Raw genomic sequence first — 20,527 nt, 5'->3', positions numbered from 1 at the left:
TAGGAGGGTTAAGCACAAAGTGGTATTTTTATTTATAGAATATATGTTGTTATATTTATTTTTTAACCTTTTTGTAAATTAATTTATTTAAATTTTCACTTTATTTTCATTTGCGTCTCACTAAACGAAACGTCATTAATGTAAAAGAGAAACTTCTGACCTATAAAGAAACTGTGTTGTTTCTTGGCACTGTTTCTTGCATAAAGAAATATGATTTAAAAAGTAAAAGTTAGCTTATAGTAAATTTTAGGAGGGTTAAGCACAAAGTGGTATTTTTATTTATATAATTTATGTTTTTATATTTATTTTTTTTATTTTTTAACCTTTTTGTAAATTAATTTATTTAAATTTTCACTTTATTTTCATTTGCGTCTCACTAAACGAAACGTCATTAATGGAAAAGAGAAACTTCTGACCTATAAAGAAACTGTGTTGTTTCTTGGCACTGTTTCTTGCATTAAGAAATATGATTTAAAAAGTAAAAGTTAGTTTATAGTAAATTTTAGGAGGGTTAAGCACAAAGTGGTATTTTTATTTATATAATTTATGTTTTTATATATTTTTTTTTATTTTTTAACATTTTTGTAAATTAATTTATTTAAATTTTTCACTTTATTTTCATTGGCGTCTCACTAAACGAGTCCAGGCTAAGAACACCAAACCTTTTTTAAACTTTGTAAACAAATAGTGTCGTTGACGGTAGTCTACACTCTACATCAATTACTAGGCCTTTTATTTATAGGACTGTCGACATTTTCAGTTTCATATTGCTTAGTGACTAGCCTAGTCGACGTACTGACTTATATTATGTGTGTCGATAAGTGTCTTTTATATTTTATCGTATTTTGGCAACTTCATTGTAATGAGATCCTGTGTGCACAAAATCAACAAGTCCATCAGCAAGTTCGAAGTCCAGATGAGTTTTCACTCAAAAGAGAAATGGCAGGAGCTGGAAATAGCCTGCTGGAGAAGAGCTTGAAGAACTACCACCAGTTAGCTGATTCTCAGTTGATTGTGCAAGTGATAGGTGCAATTGACAAGACTATTGGATATTACGAAAAGAATTACGCTCTACTCAACTTCGATGGTGTATTTGGGGCAAAGGTTGTTGAAGGTTTGTAGCGTGAGAAACACTCTATGTTCTGTTAAACTTTGGTGTAAAGGTTGGCGAAAGTTTGTAGAATAAAAAAAACACTATATGTCCTGTTAATCTTTGATGTATTTGGTATAAAGGTTGGTGAAAGTTTGTAGCTTAAGAAAATTTGGGTAAATAACATTTCTATGCTCGATTAAACTTTGATTGTGTACAGTACTTGGCGTAAATGTAAAGGTTGTTGAAGGGTTGTAGCATAAAAAAAAACGGTTTCATTGTAGTGTATCACAGGGCAATGTAACCTAGGAAAACAACTACTTTTCCTTATAGAAAAAATTACGCTCTCCGAAAATGACACTCGCAACTTAAAGTTAGCCGAATTGGTTGATCTGTTTGTTTCCGATTGAAATGAACATCAAATTCGGTTAAATCACGTTATTTACTATAGGAAATCCTATATTTTCTGTTCGAAATCTCACCCTGTAATACAATACAAAATTACCAAAAAAGGTTTGTAGCTTAAGAAAATTTTGGTAAATAATATTTCTATGCTCGATTAAACTTTGATTGTGTACAGTACTTGGCGTAAATGTTGTCGAATGCTTGTAGCATAAAAATATTTTTATGCTCTGAAACTTTTAATGGTGTATCTGGTTTAAGGGTTGTTGAAGGCTTGTAGCTTAAGAAAATTTCTATGGCAAGTTAGACTTGGATGGTGCATTTGGTGTAAAGGTTGTCGACGGTGTGTCTCCTAAGAAAATTTTGAGGTGTATGTATGATAGCGGCCACCTGTATGTATTGTTATGTCTAACTTAGAATACAGCAGTGTAAGGGGGGTCGCAGGGGAGCGTTAGTCCCCCATTAGGTAAGTAGGTAAGGACACGGCTTGTAGGTTAGGTTAGGGGGGAAATTTAGGTTAGTTGATGACCATTTTTAATCAACGGGTTAGGAACTGGCCGCTGATATACAAAGGCTCAAAAATTTTTATGCTTGGTTAAAGTTTGATGGTGTATTTGGTTCAAAGCTTGTCAAAAGTTTATAGCCTAAGAAACTTTGTAAGCATGCTTAAACTTCGATGATGTATTTATTGCAGATGTCATCGAAGGTTTGTAGGCTAAGAAAATCTGGTAAATATATACTGTACAATACCCCTAATGAAGAAAATAAGTTTTCTTTGTGTATTTATTGATACCCGTACATTGAACTATTCTAATGCAAATAATTCGGGGAAGTCTGTTTTTCAAATCTTGGACCTTTTAGAATTCCAGAAGTTATGACTGCAAAGCCACATTTTAGAAGGGAAACAAACACAAGAGTACCACCTAACCTAACTAAGGAGCTGTATAATTACTGTCGTGTGGGGTACGCCCTTCATGCAACCAAAACTCTTCTTACTCCCTACCTCCATATCCTTATTTTACCCTAAGACTTGAGTCTCAAGACTGTGTATTTTTCAATATTTAACTTAGCCGGTGATTATAATAGCTGCAACTCTGTTGCTCGACAGAAAAACTCTACGTAAAAATTCGCCAGCGATCGCTACACAGGTAGGGGGTGTACTCAACAGCGCCATCTGTCGTTCAGATACCCATTACTCATTGTAAACAAAGAACTCAATTTTCTCTCTGTCGGGCTACCGGCAAGACCTACTAATTCGCTGTTGCTAACTGGATTTGTTTTCACAACTATTTGGTGAAGTACACTATTCTAATTTTGAGCTTTCGCTATGCAGGTGTTTTATCTTCATCTTAAAACTTGAACTCGTTTTGGATAGATTTAATTATGGTGACAAAGAGAGTATGGACTTTCTTTCACTTTTAAATGGCCGACCCTTCCCTTAGACGGAAGTGTGTTTAGGCTTTTAGTAATTATCTTATCACGTTATAGATTTTCCTATATATATTTTATATCTCTCCGCCTTTATTAGGCCTCTTCGATTAACTTTCCATTTTTTATAAACATATAAAAATAAATTTTAATGCTTTGTTTATATAGACCTTTCCTGAGAGTAGGCGGTCCTAACTTGGAAACCGAAGTTAATCAACGTTGAGCCCTTTATATCGTCTTTAGCTTTTAAAGAGCTAAGGATTTAAAACTTTTTAAATGTAATTTTTTATGAAAGAATTTCTTTGATAGTCTTCGTACTGTTTTCAAAGATGAACTAACGTTTAGTTTTTTATGCTACGCAGTTGTTGACGTTCAGGACGTTCAACATGCGTTCTATCGTTAGGATAGAGAGAGAGTGTATCACGGTTTCACTTTGCAGTAAGAGTAAATCGATTCTGATGTTTTGTTCATTCTTTCTTAGCTTAAATGTTTTAAATTCTAATTTAAAGGAACTTTTTATTTGAAAAACCTTTCAGTTTTTTCCTTTAGTCAAATAACATGTTTTTTTGACGATATATAATTGGGCTCTTCTCTTAGGTGCGAAATCAAGAGAGAGAGAGAGAGATAGAGACGGAGGGAGAGAGAGGAGAGAAAACGTTCCGTTCAAGCGGGTAATGTTATTCTCGTGTTACTCACGTCCCTAGTCGCTGTACGGGGAGGAAGGATAAAACGTTTTAGTTTTTTATTCTCGTCCCCAGGCTATGTGCGGTGAGAGATTGAAAACGTAGTTATATGAACTAGTGTTTAGTCTCTTTCCCAGCCACTGATTTTTCTTTTTATCTTAAAATATGTTTTCTGTTTTTTGCTGGTATTATGAGCTTGCATCATACGACTAATTTCGCAATTACTACCTTTTAATGAAGGGTAGAATTGCGTGTTTCAGGTAGAAATAAGTGCAAAACAGAAAATCGAAGTGATAAAGTGATATGCGCAAAGTGTTACAGTGTTGCGTCCGAGGCGCAAAGTGTTACAGTGTTGTGTCCGAGGGTTCGTCTGTTCGTGCCTGTCGTTCACCTAGTCCGGGACCTCTTACAAGCTCCCAAGCCCAGGGGAGAAGTAATGTCAAACGACTTATGGGTTCGAGAGGCCTTGACCAACGAACAGACGTTTTCCCTCTATGGTATCGGGTGTATCTTACCAAGATCTCCCCTACCATAAGACGAGAGAGACGTTTCTCCTCGCCATCCGTAGGCTTTTCGCATAAGAAACCTGTCACAATGTTTCGGAGCCCTTAACCGAAAGTCAGTCCTTTCAGGACAGGTCCAGCATCCTGGTTACAGCCATTAGGACAGCTCTGACCCTATGCAGTCATCGGATAACTGCTCGCCGCCTAACAAAAGCGTAACACAGACTCCGAGAGTCTTTTTTTTGTAGGCAAAGTGTTGCGGTCACAGACGTTACCCTCGTCTATTACCACAACCATTTCCGTTGATCCTTAAGGGGTTGTAAGGCAAAACATGCAGTATATGCTTGCCTCCCTTATGGAAGACTATTCTGCCGATTAGTCCGTTGAGTCTAGCCGTTTATCTCATCGATATCCTGGCCTTCAGCCAACCTAACGTTCCTTTGTGCTTACTGTTGACGTTGGCGTAGCTTAGTCACGTCAGTCAGGTTGTTTAGAACCACACTCGATGCGGTCTCGTGTGGTTTTTCAGCCGCATTTGGACGTTAGGCCACTTGCTGATGCTCCTGTTGACGTTCAAGACGTTCACTAACAATCGGAGTTGACTTGTTTTGACGCTGAGCGTCAACCTCCGCATTCTAGAGTTGTTTTGACTGCTCAGTCTAGGCAGTCAAAGCAGTCTCGAGTGGACGCTGTGCGTCCTCACGCACCTGTTGTGGTTGACAGTTCAGTTGTTGACAGCTCACAGACTGTCAAGCAGTTACATGACGTTGCGTTCTGGTCCGCTACTAATGCACCAGTAAGAGACTCAGCTTTTATCGGACAAGGTTCCTGTAGATGAGGAAGTTGCTGTTCTCCCTCCTACTGATATTCCCTTGAGGACTCTGTCAGATGGAGAGGAGCCTAAAGCTGCTTAGCCTCCTATGGACTTTAATTAAATCATGATGATTTTTTTAAGGATCTTCTTCCGGATCTTTTTGTAACTGCTGCTCCTCGTTCGCCTAAACGTCAGAGCTTACACTAGGCCTAGCTACTTCGAAGCCGTTGTTTTTAAGCTAGTGCTCTCTCGCTCTCCTAGAGAGCGTTACGTTGGCTAGGCGACTGGTTTTTCACCAGGAGGAGTTTGGGGGATACAGCCTTTGCTTTCCCTTCTTTTAAACTGGTTTATAGAGCGAGAGTCTGATATGACACGAGAGAAGTTCTCGGCTTGGGAGTTCATGCCTCTGCCCAGATAGACTTCTCAATTCTGGTAGACTCTCCCTGGCGCCTAGCCAGGAGACGCTCCAAGTTGTTTACAGGTCAACTTCACAGCTGTTGTCGAGCCTTTGAAGTTTTGCTGTACTATTATGTCACGCATAACAAGGCTTTCAGGGATGGTAAACGGTTCCGCCTCAGTCGCTAACCCCGTCTGTTGCCACACCTGCTCCCGTAGACCCTAAATGGGCTTTGCTGCAAGACATGCAGTCCAAGCTTGCGTCCTTGATAGAGGACTTAAATGCGGAGAAGAACCTTCTGGCCAACAACCTTCCAACCGGTCGGTTGTGCGCCCTGTTGACGCTGAGGTAACCTACTCGCGTCTGCCAGTTGAGGTGGTTACTCCACCGATGCGACCCAGTGTGGGTTGCCAGCCGCACGTTGACATTAAGCGACGCTCGGAGATGGTTTTTGACGTTCAGGACGTTCAACAACCAGCAGAGGTGACTTGTTTTGACGCAGTGCGTCAACCTCAGCAACCCGGTAGGGTGTTGACTGCACAACCCAGACGGTCTAGACAGTCTCGGCTTGACGCTGTGCTTCCTCGCGCACCCATGGTTGTTGACAGTTCACAGACTGTGCAGCAGTTCCATGATATTGCGTCCGGCTCCATCACGCATCCACCAGTGCGACCGGATTCAGCGAGCCAGACGTTGCCCACTCCGTTGCCGTTTCCTCATCAGTTTCGGATGAGGAACCCTCTGATGAGGACGTTGCTGAACAACAAGACGATCAGCCCCCAGCCCTGCTATCCATCCAGAAAATGCTGAAGAAGTAACGCTGCTCAGTCAGGCTGTGGATGAGTCTGGTAGGGACACTGTCATCCGTGGATCAATTTGTGTCACTAGGAAGACTACACCTCCGTCCTCTTCAATACCATCTAGCTTTTCACTGGAAAAAGGACAAGACGCTAGAAGCGGTCTCGATCCCGGTTTCCGAAAAGATAAAGTCTTGTCTGACTTGGTGAAAGGACAATATCAACCTAAGAGAGGGTCTTCCCCTGGCTGTTCAGACTCCCAACCACGTTCTCTTCTCGGACGCATCGGACGTAGGCTGAGGTGCGACATTAGACGGTCGGGAATGCTCGGGGATATGGAACTCGAGTCAAAGGACAATGCATTTCAACTGCAAGGAGCTACTGGCAGTACGTCTGGCCTGGAAAAGCTTCAGGTCTCTCCTTCAAGGCAAAGTGGTGGAGGTGAACTCGGACAACACCACGGCTTTGGCGTACATCTCCAAGCAAGGAGGGACCTACTCTCTGACATGGTACGAGATCGCAAGGGACCTCCTCACCTGGTCAAAAGGTCTAAACATATCACTAGTAACGAGGTTCATCCAAGGCAACTTGAATGTCATGGCAGATTGTCTCAGTCGGAAGGGACAAATAATTCCAACAGAATGGACCCTCCACAAGGATGTATGCAAGAGACTTTGGGCCACCTGGGGCCAGCCAACCATAGATCTCTTCGCAACCTCGATGACCAAGAGGCTCCCAATATTTTGCTCTCCAATCCCGGACCCAGCAGCAGTATATATAGATGCCTTTCTCCTAGATTGGTCACATCTAGATCTATATGCATTCCCTCAGTTCAAGATTGTCAACAAGGTACTGCAGAAGTTCGCCTCTCACGAAGGGACAAGGTTGACGCTAGTTGCTCCCCTCTGGCCCGCGAGAGAATGGTTCACCGAGGTACTTCGATGGCTAGTAGACGTTCCCAGAACACTTCCCCTAAGGGTGGACCTTGTATGTCAGCCACACGTAAAGAAGGTACACCAAGGCCTCCACGCTCTTCGTCTGACTGCCTTCAGACTATCGAAAGACTCTCGAGAGCTAGAGGCTTTTCGAAGGAGGCAGCCAGAGCGATTGCTAGAGCAAGGAGAACATCCACCCTTAGAGTCTACCAATCGAAGTGGGAAATCTTCCGAAACTGGTGCAAGTCAGTATCCGTATCCTCGACCAGTACCTCTGTAACTCAAATAGCTGACTTCCTCTTATATCTGAGGAAAGAACGATCTCTTTCAGCTCCCACTATCAAGGGTTACAGAAGCATGTTGGCATCAGTCTTCTGTCACAGAGGCTTAGATCTTTCCAACAATAAAGATCTACAGGACCTCCTTAAGTCTTTTGAGACCACGAAGGAGCGTCGTTTGGTTACACCTGGTTGGAATTTAGACGTGGTACTAAGATTCCTTATGTCAGACAGGTTCGAGCCGCTACAATCAGCCTCCCTGAAAGATCTCACCTTAAAGACTCTTTTCCTGGTATGCTTAGCCACAGCTAAAAGAGTCAGTGAGATTCATGCCTTCAGCAAGAACATCGGATTCTCATCTGAAACAGCTACATGTTCTCTACAACTTGGTTTTCTAGCCAAAAACGAGCTGCCTTCTCGACCTTGGCCAAAATCGTTCGATATTCCAAGCTTATCGTATGGTTGGAAATGAACTAGAAAGAGTCTTATGTCCTGTAAGAGCTCTTAAGTTCTATTTAAAACGAACTAAACCTTTACGAGGCCCGTCTGAAGCTTTATGGTGTTCAGTTAAGAAACCATCTTTGCCTATGTCAAAGAATGCTTTATCCTATTTTATCAGACTGTTAATACGAGAAGCTCATTCCCATCTGAATGAGGAAGACCAAGCTTTGCTGAAGGTAAGGACACACGAAGTTAGAGCTGTCGCAACCTCCGTGGCCTTTAAACAAAATAGATCTCTGCGAAGTATAATCGACGCAACCTATTGGAAAAGCAAGTCAGTGTTCGCGTCTTTTTATCTTAAGGATGTCCAGTCTCTTTACGAGAACTGCTACACTCTGGGACCATTCGTAGCAACGAGTGCAGTAGTGGGTGAGGGCTCAACCACTACAATTCCCTAATTCCATAACCTTTTTAATCTTTCTCTTGAAATGTTTTTATTGTTGTTTTTGGGTTGTCCGGAAGGCTAAGAAGCCTTTCGCATCCTAGTTGATTTGGCGGGTGGTCAAAGTCATTTCTTGAGAAGCGCCTAGATTAGAGGTTTTGATGAGGTCCTGTTGTATGGGTTGCAACCCTTGATACTTCAGCTCCTAGGGGTCGCTCAGCATCCTAAGAGGATCGCGAGGCTCCGTAAGGAAGACGTACTTAAAAAGGCAGAGTAATTGTTCAAGTCGACTTCCTTACCAGGTACCTATTTATTTTGTTTAGTTATTTTGATAACTTCTAAAATGAAATAAAAATTCTTAGCTCATATGATGTAAACATATTTTGCTGGTCTCTACCCACCCCCCTGGGTGTGAATCAGCTATTATAATCACCGGCTAAGTTAAATATTGAAAAATGTTATTTTGATAATAAAATAAATTTTTGAATATACTTACCCGGTGATTATAAATTAAAGGACCCTCCCTTCCTCCCCAATAGAGACACAGTGGACCGAGGAGAAAATTGAGTTCTTTGTTTACAATGAGTAATGGGTATCTGAACGACAGATGGCGCTGTTGAGTACACCCCCTACCTGTGTAGCGATCGCTGGCGAATTTTTACGTAGAGTTTTTCTGTCGAGCAACAGAGTTGCAGCTATTATAATCACCGGGTAAGTATATTCAAAAATTTATTTTATTATCAAAATAACATATTTCCCAACTAGCTTCTTTCCAAGTTCTTAACTGCCGAACTAGGATATGAGGTTTTAACTAGTGGTATAGCCTAGTAGGGTTATGTTAAAAAATGTTGGTAAAAATCAATTTGCAAATATTGTGCTACAGTGAGCTACATCCAAAACGTTCTCAATGAATAGCCATACTGGTTGGACAACCCTTAACTTCTCAACTTCAGTACCTGGCCCCATGCCGAGTAGAGGCTAGCATACCTGTTTACTTCTTCATTTTAAATGTTTTAAAATAGCTTCAGTTTTAGACTGGTCTGGATGTGTTGAGTCTTCCATGTTTATTATTGAATTGATGCAATTTAAATAAGACCTAGTAGATCTCTCTTCGTTCATTAATCCAGTCTGAATTGAGTATTCTTATATATTAATTTGCAGCTAATCTATGTTGCTTTTAAGCCTATAAATGAGCATAGATATTAGATGTAGGTTTTATAATAGGTTTTGATATGATTCAATCAAATTTGAAACTTTTTTCCAACAAAAATGGTACTTGAACCATTACAGTAAATATCTACTCTGTTACTGGTGTGGGACAAAATAAGCCAACTTTCCAAAGAAGCCAATGGAGTTCTAATCTGCTCATGCATGAGATTTCCATATACTAGATTGGGTATTGTGTAGGAAGGTGGGTAATGAAATTTTTGTATATCATATCTAATTGGTTTTTATCATAGAATAAAATGTGTTCAAGAAAGGCTAAACCTCTGATAAATGTAAAGGTACTGTAACTATTGCCTATGGTACACAGAAAATGAAATAAAAAAAGTCAAGGCTGTCCCCTTCAGAAAAAAAAGAACACAAAAGGAATCGAATTGATGGAAGGCTCTTCAATTGCCAAAGACCTAGTCTTTGACAGCATACAGCAAGACTATATTTTAGAGGGAAATACACAAAGTTTATATACATTATTGATTAATGGAATATGCCAGTAGTGCTTGTGGAGTTAATAAAACCAATATATATAAACATAAAATTTACTCTCATGGAGAAATTAAAGAAATAGAAACATACAGTATACAGTACAGGGCAGTAATACTGTATGTATTTTTCCTAAGCATACAAATCTGATGCTCTTTACACACACTGGCCCCCTTCACATACCCCCTAAAAGTCTTGCTTGCAATTGAAAAGTGGCATGTGTTAGCTACTGCGTGTGTGAGCGGGGTGGTGAGTACACCTCCCACTTCCCATGCGCTAATCAGCAGAGGGGAGTATCACCTCGCTTAAAAGTTTTACAGATAGTTTCAGCTATCGCCAGACTTTATCGTCACGGTAAAGAGCTTCAGGTTTATATGGCTAAGAAAAATACAAATTATTTCCAAATTTGTGTTATGTTTGGCATCCAAAATCCAAAGACATTCTCTCTTTAACATATCATAATACCTTTTGCTTTTTGTTTAGCATAGTTTACTTTTATTAAGTGGTGAAGTTAGGTACAGAATAAAGGTACTGTACTTTAAAGTGGTTAGATTTTTACCTGTACTTCTTTAGAGAGGTTCTTTTGACTATGCCTTGTTTGGTTTTGGTTGATTGTAGTCCTTATAATGGGATAATACTTTTAAGATAAAGGAAGTCCCCAGCTATGTAATTCTTCTCGGTGTTTTAATGAAATTAGAGAAGAAGTTGCCTGTCAATCTCAGATTCCCTCGGGACATAAGTCTGATTATCAAGTCCAGAGTAAGAATCTAACGTATTATTTTGGTATTGATGTCTTATCTCAGAGTAGATTTCACTGACTTTTTCTATTATTCATCATTGCTTACATTCCTGACTGTGGAAATCAGCACAATGAATGTTTGGTAAGATTTATTGAAATAAGCATAATTTTAAATTGTTCAATAACTGGAATACAAACCACGCTATTTAATAGGGGTATTACTTTCGGCGTAGCTGAAATGACGAGCCATTAATTTTTATCAAGGGTTAACTACCTACTCCGCTAGTTAGCGGGGGGGTAGGGAGGGTAGCTTGCTACTGGTCCCCGTCACACACCTGTGATTGAGCTCACTTTGCTTTCGGCTTGGCTGTTCTTCATCCTCGCCGACAATTGGCAGCCATTAACACCATTTTGTTTTCTCTTTTTTCTTAGACTGAGTGTATGTGTGAAGTTGACTTCTGCGACCATGCGCACCTGCCCTGGACACTGACCGCCCCTGTGGAACATTTATGTTGGCGGTCGAGACTGATCCTCACTCCCTTTGTCCTTCTTGCAGAGGTTAACGGTGTATTAGTGTTAACAAGTGTAGTGAGTGTAGGGAGTGGTCTTCCTTCCAGTGGGAGAGGTTTTGCGACGGCGGAAGAAGAAGTCCAAGCGGGATATTTCTCCTTCGAAGGTTGCTTCGAAGGGAGGAAAACCCAAGGCCTCTTTTTCCGTCACCCAAACCTCCTCCAAAGCTCCTACTCGGTCGGTCTCTTTCGAGAGACCGTCGAGTAGTAGCCTAGACCAATTTATTTCTGACGAACCCCGGGTCTTGAGAGATGAGGTTGCATCCCCTAGCGAAGCAGCACCACCTCTCCCCACGGGTGAGGCCTTGTCACTGACTTCCGTATTTCAGATTTGGTCCTCTTTCGGGCTCACGAGTTCGCCCTCCAAGGAGGCACTGCTTGAGTTCATCCGCATGGGTGCTTCTGTCAAGCAATCGTTGTCGCCGTCAGAGATAGATCCCCTGACTATTGTCGACATTGTTGTGTCAGAGGTGTCTTATGCGACATCACCCATCTCCTCTGCCACTCCAAACTCTACAACTGTAGCTGCCAACTTAGTTTCCCCCGTTCCTGACTATCCTCGGAGGGGGAAACTAAGTTCATCATCGGTCTCTCCTGCTAGTGTTTCTCTTCCTCGGGGGAGTTCACTTACAGACTCCTCGGAGGAGGACTGCTGACGGTCATCTTGCTGATCCAACGGCCTCCAGAGGGAGCATCCGTCGGCAGGCTCGCCTTCTCTTTACCTTAGAGGCCTTCCTTCACTTGCGGTGAGGAAGCGCTTCTTTGGTTCAACGTCTTCAATGCAGTCCCCCGCAGAGGATCCTTTAGATCTTCAATCATCCGTCACTGCACCTGCAACCAGTCTTGTGACTTCAGTCCTGGACCTCTCTGCAGATCGTTCGCGATCTCCTTCAGTGGATGGTCGTCCCTTTAAAGGTAACGTCGACCATCCATCCAACAGACCTGCCGACCTTCCATCGCCGTTCCTGTATAAGCCTAATAAAGCTCCTCCAAAGTGAGGTACTGCGCGCCATCACTCTCCTCCTGTGCACCACACGCCTACGCGCCCTGACCAGCGCTCACCAGCAGCTCATCAATCCACAATGCTTCGGTGCACCACTCACCCTGCTCGCTATCACAGAGGGCAGCAGCCTCAAGCGATTGTGTGCCAACATGCGCTTACGCGCCATCAGTCTCCTGATCTTCAGCGCTCTCCTGCGCGCCCACATGCGCACACACACCCACGATCACCTGTGCAAACACGCCCAGGCTCGCCTACGCGCCAGCATACCACAGCGCGCTTGCGCTCTCTTGCGCGCCAACGATCTCCTGAGTGCCAGCGCTCTCCTGCACCTATGCGCCTTGCGCTCACGATCTCCTACGCGCCAGTTACCTGCGCGGCAACATGTGCTTCCCTCATCACCTGCGCACGAGCACTTTCCTGTGCGCCATCTTGCGCGCCAGCAAAACCTGCGCACAAGTTCGTAGGTGAGGCGACAACCATGTTGCCGCCCGCACTTGCGCGCCAGCACTCGCCAGACCATGTGCGCTCACCCGTACGCTCATCATGATTCTCCTGCACGCACGCCAACATTCTCTAGCGCGCAAGCACCAATATTCTCCCTCGCACAAGCACCGTTATTCTCCCTCGCACGAGCACCAATATTCTCCCGCGCACGAGCATGCGCACCATTAGGCACGTCATCCAGCAAGGTCGCCATCGCCTCATTCCCCTCCCCACAAGCGCATACCATCGCGCATTGTAAGAGAAGGGAAACAGTTTCATGCAGAGGGGTTCAGGATCCCTAAGCTACCTACTAACGCGAACCCACCTATTCCAGTAACTCCTCCCAGGGAACCTTCGGTCCCTTTCATTTCAGGGGATCTGTCTGACAGTGCTTCTGTCAGCCAGCAGCACTGGTTCAGGGCCTTAATCAGAGCCGTAACCCAGGTTTTCAAGCTTGTCCTTCCTGATCGCTCATCAGAGCGACCTATATCTCTAGATCTAAGGCATGGAACCATGGCTGACTCCATGCAATGCAGACCATCGAGGCAAGTTCCTCCTGTTCCTCAGAATAACTCTCCATCCCTGTCGGATGAAGATCTTCCGTCACCTAGGGAACCACGCGAAGAGAGAGACTTCCCCCATCGCACCAATGGAGGGAATCTCTCTTCACGCTGAGATTTACCCGCAGTCTGAGAACAGAAAGGACATGACACACGCATCGATGTTGGAGTTTTACCTTCTTCCCTGGAAGGAATCCAAAGACTCCAAAACCATGCCGAAGTCCTCCACTAGGGCTAGAATGGAGCCAGCCAGCTACTTGGGGGATGTCCGCAACTGTCCCCAAGAAGAGCCTTTGGGGACAGAAGGAGACTTCGCTGCAAGTCCTACAACAAGAGGAGACCAGCAGGAGTCAGAACATGCATTCTGGCAGGTTCTGATTCTAATGAGGTTTCTCAATGGGTTTTCCAACCCAGAGATCCTCCCTTGAGAGGGCAAAGACATGGTCCTAGACTGCGTCTTTGGTACTCAAAAACCCTCAAAGACTAGTGCAGCCTTGCCCAGGTCTCAAGGGGTGAAGAGTACCAGGGACAAGATCGCCCAGCAGCTCTCCGAGTTTGCTTCCTCCAACCGTTCCGGTACCTCGAACAAGCTCCTCCCACCTCCTCGCGTATAGCAGAGGAGGTACTTCGAGATCCTGGAGGAGCCCAGTTCAGCTTTTCCTCTTCACCACTCGCTAGAAGAGCTAACCAGGGGAATCCCTCTTGAGAGACTCTCCAACCGGTAGGTCTCGTTCTCGGCAGCCGAGATCCTTAACCAGGAGAAGGTCATGAAGTATGCTATGCAAGCTACTTCGTGGCTTGATATCTGGATAGGATTCCTAGGTATCCTGATACAATCCGAGGATTTCTCCAAGTAACGTACCAGGAAAGCTATGGAAACCTTCCTACTCTCAGGTACTCTCACGATCAAGTTTCTTGCCCACCAAGTCTCGAACTTGTGAGCAAATACCCTCTTGAAACGTCGAGATGCAGTAGCGGAGAGGTTCCACCAGAAGGTCCCTAGCATTGAGATCAATAGGCTCAGACATTCCTCCATAGAGGGGTCCCATCTGTTTGAGCCTAAGGATGTGGAACATGCTGCTGAGAGGTGGAGAAAGTCTCATCAAGACTCCCTCCTCCATAGGGCTTCAACATCTAAGCTTTATAAACCTCCAGCACCACAACAGTCCTGTTCTACCCAGACCACAACGACGACAAAAAGTGCAGGGAAGACAACAATTTCTAAGCCCTTTCTTGTCAAAGACACGAAAGGCAAAAAGTCCTCCAGGGGAAGGAATAATCCTAGAGGGAGCAGCTGAGGCTGCAAATGCTAGAATAGGCAGTCCCCCTGCATTTCCACCAGTGGGGGAATGCCTACAAAGTTGTGCAAACAGGTGGAAGCAATTTTTAGGTTCCAAATATTGCCTTATATCATGGTCCCTCTTTCTTCCCATTTCCCTTCGAGTTGGGTGTTGATACAATGATTTGATAAAGTTCTGTGGTAATTAGAAAATGAAGGCTTATGGTCATAATCAACTTGAGAAAATAATAATCCCCTAGAAGAAAAAGTTTTTCTTCTTCAGTACTTGGTAAATGTTTAAATAGTCATCCGTTTGTGTCAGAGTAATATGCTCTAATTAGCCAATGATTTAAGTACAGATGATCCTCAAGTTACGTACGAGATCTGTTCCTATGATGCGTCATAAGTTGGATTTTATATGCATGACATACTGTACATGTATACATTTATACAAACTGTACAATATATGCATAATATACTTTAACCCTTTTACCCCCAGGCTCTTTGGAAATTTCCAACCCTTAACCCCCAAGGGGTTATTTTTTCCCCAGCACATTTTGCACTATTATTGTTTTTAAATTGCTCTATCAGCTTTAATTTTTGTTATAGAGAGGTCAGGTTGGTCTCAATCTCTTGGAAAATGCCTGAATTTTCTCAAAAGATTATCAAAAATATGAAAAAAAAAATTTTTTTATAGCATTTTTTTGCAAGGACGTACCAGTACGTCCATGGGGGTAAAGGGATGAGTTTTGTGAAACGTACTAGTACGTCCTTTGAGGGTAAAAGGGTTAAAAAGGAGAGAATTTTATATATGTAACATACTGTACATAGGCTGCATACATACAAACTGTAGTGTATGTGTAGTATGTTTTTAAAAGAAGAAAACAATCCCTTAACATTCATGAATTACTTTACCCAATACATGCAAATACCTCTACCTTATACAGTGGTGCACCTACACTAATACAATACTAGTAGATAATAAGTACTACAGTACATATAACAATTCCCTATTCTTATTCTTTTGGTTGGTCTGCACTCTGTTATCAGAAGTCTCTCCCTTATGCTTTTCAGAGACGATGCTCGGCAGAAGATCTAAAAAAGAGTAGCATCAAAATCCCGAATGTATATTGTAAACAAAGATGGCGAACTAATAATAAAGTGTCACGTAACATATTACATTACCAGGCGATGGCATTAACTGCTCTCCTCGTTAGCAAGTAGTGCCTCATATCAACAAACCAAACATTGTACAGTAACTTGAAAATGAGTTACTGTACAGTGATTTCATTATGGCGAATCATTGTAACTCGAGACTGTCGTAACCCAAGGACCTTCTCTATATAAATAAAGATTCTGTATGGATTAGTCTTTTAGAGTAAAGTGTATTTTGTGATTTTTACAATAAGAATTACTTTAAATATTTGCTGCATAATCTTTGTTAGCTCCATGATATGTATATACTGTACTCATGATTTTGTTTTTGCAGGACAGTTGAACTTGGTTATTGCTGAATATAGTAAAGGATTTCTTAGTGATTTAATGGATGACACTATGAAGAAGACTGTGATTAAAATTGCAGCGAGAGCAGGTAATCAAATTTATATTATCAGTATAGTAGTTTAGTATGTTGACAAATATGAATATATTTTTTATAAGATCTTTGATATTTGTCTAAGGATATGAGAAATTATTCTGGGTAATTTAGTACCTTAAAAGTGGTCCTTGACCAGCTTTCAAAGGGCTCTGCTTCTGAATCATATGCCTTTATTCCGTAACTTGAATAGAAACCTACGCTATTTATTAGGGGCTATTACTTTTAGAGAAGCTGAAAAGACAAGACATTAAAATTTTAGCAAGGGTTAACTACCCAATCCCAGAGATAAGTATCAAAATAGCATTTGTTCCGACACTAAATACAAACCCTACGCTATTTGTAGGGATGCTTTCTCCAAAGCTGGAAGACTAATCATAAGACTTTTAGCGAGGTATAATTATCCGCCTGCTACTCTGCTCACTCACACACCTGTGTTGTATTACCACTTATGTTTTTGGCTCGGTGGAGAACAGACGTTGCTGCTCTTCTCTTCCTAACTTAATTTGCTGTTTGACTTAATCTTATTTGCTTTTTCTTTTCAGTTGTAATTGTTTTTCTTCGTGCCATCCATTATGCGGACATGTCCAAACCTGAGGGCTACTCCTGCAGTACCTTCATGTCCTCAGTGGAGACAAATCCTGCCAAGGGTGTCGCTGTGACCAGGACAACACCTGCCCTGAATGCCGGGAGTGGTCTACCTCCCAGTGGGAGAGATTTGGGAGACAGCGCAAGAAAAAGTCTAAGAGAGATTCTTCCCCTTCTGGGTCTTCCTCGAAGTCTAAGAAACTTCGAATTTCTTCCTTGACCCCTTGATCTCCTCCCGAAGCTACCACTCAATAGGTCTCCTCTGGGGAACGATCGAACACGAATGTAGACTAATTAACTTGAGGACAACCCCAGGGTTCGAGGGACAGGACTGCTTTCCCTAGAGAAGCAGTCCTGCCCCTTCCCTTGGAAGGAACTTTATCATTTTCTTATCTTTTACAGGTTTGGCCTTCACTGGGAATGATTGGTCCCCCGTCAAAGTAGGCGATGTTAGAGCTTCTCCACCTCGGTGCTGAGAGGAAGCAGACACCGGCTTGCGCCGAAGTAGAAGCCTCTACCCCGATGAGTACTGAACTCTGAGACTCCTCAGTGTCATCCCAGGCTGCTGAAGATTTTCACCCTTCACCGTCACTTACAGCTGCTGCTGTTGCCAAAGACTGCGCTCCCCCCCCCCATACTGAACCGACTCTTGCGTCGGGGGATAAGCAAAGTCCGAGGGAGGTTTTTCCTGCGAGTGGTCACCTCTCTTGTTCGGAGAGTGAGGCCCTCCATAGTGACTTGTTCCTGAGATTTTCCATATGTCTACTGGTCACTTAGCTGACTCCCCTTCCTTTGGAAGTCCTCCCTGCAGAGGAACCTCGCCGCCTTTCACAAGTATTATCTCCCTCTTGCCAGCATGCTTTTGTTGACAGAAGCCCCCTCTGTTGTAAGGGTCGTCACTCCTCCTCGTCAAGGAAGCGTAGTCCTCGCCGCCCCTCCAGGCGTTCTCCTTCTCCATCTGTAAGGAGACGTCTCTTCAGATCTTTGAAGGATCGACAATCTTCTCACTCCCCTTTGGAATATTCACCTTTCTTGTCTCATCACGCGTCACCCAGTGACCGTCGCTCGTCGCCTTGTGATTGTCACTCGCCTCCTCGTGACTATCACTTTACTCATCACTCACCTATTCTACGCGGTTCGTTCGCTAGATCATGATCGTCACTTGTCTCCGTGACTATCACTCTACAGTACTCATCACTCACCTACTCTGCGCTATTCACCTGATTATAATTGCCACCTCAACCTCTTCGTAATCAGTCAGCTCCTGCTTGTCACTCACCTAAGTGTTCTCCATCCCCTGCCCACTCACCGTTCCCCTCCTCGTTGTTCGCGAGCTCCTCATTGTTCGCCGCCTCCTCATCATTAGCCAGCCTCTTGGTGTTTGCCGCTTCATTGTCATTCGCCCGCTCATTATTCATCATTGCTTCGTCACCTGATGGCTCACAAGGGCTGATCGCTATCTCTGGTTCGTCACTCACCTTCTTGTGACTTTCACTTCCCCTCTAGTAATCATTACTCTAATGTTCTAGATCCTCACAGGTCAGCTCGTTATCGTTCCTCGCCAGCTTGCTATCATTACCTTCCCTCGCAGGAGCTTCTCTCGCCAGCAAGGGTTCGTCCCTGACTTTCTCGTGACCATTGCTCCTCAGCTAAAACTCTCCATTATCCTCCTAAGGACTCCTCTACAGTCCTGGACTGTCAGCTACCTCATGATTGACAGATCACCTCCTTGTCATTGATCTCAGCTTAAACAAGCTGAGTTTTCTAAACTTTCCAGGTATAAAACTCATTTTCCCAGGACTAGGCCAGTTTTCATCTCATCTTTTGCAGTTCATATCGGATTGTCTTCACAAGAGAGAGAGCCTCTTTGTTCCCGAGGGGATCATCTTGCTACAACCAAAACCCAGCATGGTGGACGTCTGGTCCAATTCCCGAATAATAGGGAATCTTTCAGGATCCAACTGTCAGAGCTGAAGGCCATGTTGGTGCCAATCCCATCAGGTAAGAAACCTAACTCCCCTGCTTTTTCAGGCTCCAAGACCGCAAACTCCTACGAGGCGATCTCCACCGTCAGTACTACCTAAGGAACTTCCAGTCTCTTCTGTGTCAGCAAGCGAGGTTTCTCCCACTTTGGTTGACAACTTCGACCCACCCGGGCTCCTATGGGGGAGTGCTTCGTGGGTGGATGATCGATCTCAGCTCAAACAAGCTGAGCCTTCTAAACTTCCCAGGTATTGTACTGAGCCTTCATGTCCTAAGCAAACTCGTTCTCCCAGAACTAAGCCAGTATCCATCTCATTTTTTGCAGGTCATACCAGATTCTCTTCTCAAGTGAGAGAGCCTCTTCATTCCTGAGGGGATTATCTTGCTACAACCAAGACCCAGCATGGCTGACATCCGGTCCCATTCCCGAACAAGAGGGAATCTTCCAGGATCCAACTGCCCAAGCTGGAGGCCATGCCTGTGCCTATCCCATCAGGTAAGAAACCTAACTCCCCTGCTTTTCAGGCTCCAAGACCACAAACTCCTCCGAGGCGATCTCCACCATCAGGCCTGCCTAAGGAATTTGCGGTCTCCTCTGCGTCAGCAAGCACGTTCCTCCCATTTTGGTTGACAAATTCGACCCACCCCGGGCTCCTTTGGGTGAGAGCTTGTTGGTGGAAGATAACATCGATTATGAGGATGACTGTCTCCCAATGGCTGCTAATCCTAGGCTTACGAAGGCCAATCCCCAGATAATTCGGTCAGGGTATCGCGTCCCGTTCATTCAAAATCTTCCTCATTAACTCGGAATCCAGTTCTGCGGAGATCCTATGTGAAGGGATCCGCAAAGGAGCAGGCCCTGTGGGTTGAAATCCAGACCATGTTGGAGAAGGATACTCTCCAAAGGGTGAAGGATGCATCCCCAGGCCTCTTCAGTTGACTCTTTTTTGTGACAAAGTTGTATGGAGGCTGGAGACCTGTCATCAACCTCTCAGCTCCGAGCAAGTTTGTCGGAATGGAGACGGCAAACATGGTCAGACAAGTGGTAAGACCACAGGACATCATATGCACTCTGGATCTCAAGGATGCATACTTGCAGATCCCACTCCATCCGTCAATGAAGTATATCAGGATCATACTCGACAACACGCAATACCAGTTCAGTTCAAGGTACTGGTATACCTCGCCTTACGTCAGTAATTGGTTCCAGGAGAGGCGACCTAAGTTGAAAAACAACGTAAGTCGAATTTACTTGTCTCTGAATTTACTTGTCACTAGGCTAAACCACAAATAACTATTCCCAGTTCTGTATTTTATCTATAAATGCAATTTTAAAAATATATCGTTGACAAGAATCTATTTAAGCTTAAAAACAAATAAATTTTAGTTCTTAATTTAGTACCTAAAAAGTAATCTAATTTTACAAATAAATGTACATCCATACTTGTAAACGTAGATTTTTACAACTTAACATGTTTACAGTACATCGCGGCCTGTTTATTTGTGAGTGTGGTTTGCTGTAATATAGTATAAAATGGAAAGGTTTGTAAGGTTTGATAACAAATTAAGTTGTTATAATTATGTTGCAATAGTATAAAATAAACTTAGTATTTACATTCAATATCTTTGCTTACGTAGATGGCTGCAGATCGTCATCGCCAGCAGCTGATTTGTCTGTTGTTGTTGTTCGATGCACATTTTGATAAGAAACTGGTAGAGAGTTCGTGGACCTGTGCTCCTCCTTCCTTCAAGGATTATGTGATAGGGAGCTAAATAATATCAACAATACTCTTAACTATATGTGAGCATAATCGT

The 20,527-nt window shown here is 43.3% G+C and overlaps 1 protein-coding gene across 2 annotated transcripts in view; it reads left to right on the top strand.

The window, feature by feature from the left end:
* The window catches only part of LOC137630373 (UPF0764 protein C16orf89 homolog), a 163,335-nt gene that overhangs the window by 71,831 nt on the left and 70,977 nt on the right, over positions 1-20,527 (top strand). Inside the window, exons 1-2 of one of the 2 annotated variants that reach the window (XM_068361805.1) lie at positions 706-1,114; positions 16,037-16,138. In XM_068361805.1, the coding sequence (XP_068217906.1) occupies positions 808-1,114; positions 16,037-16,138 (409 nt within the window). In that variant the 5' untranslated portion in view covers positions 706-807. Of the gene's footprint in view, positions 1-705; positions 1,115-16,036; positions 16,139-20,527 lie in introns of those variants that run through there. The other variant, XM_068361806.1, reaches the window with a different exon arrangement.

This window comes from Palaemon carinicauda, chromosome 38, assembly GCF_036898095.1.
Source record: "Palaemon carinicauda isolate YSFRI2023 chromosome 38, ASM3689809v2, whole genome shotgun sequence".
In the NCBI taxonomy this organism is placed as follows: domain Eukaryota; kingdom Metazoa; phylum Arthropoda; class Malacostraca; order Decapoda; family Palaemonidae; genus Palaemon; species Palaemon carinicauda.
The sequence above is the reverse complement of the archived record's forward strand: the minus strand, read 5'-3'. Positions and strand labels throughout refer to the sequence as shown.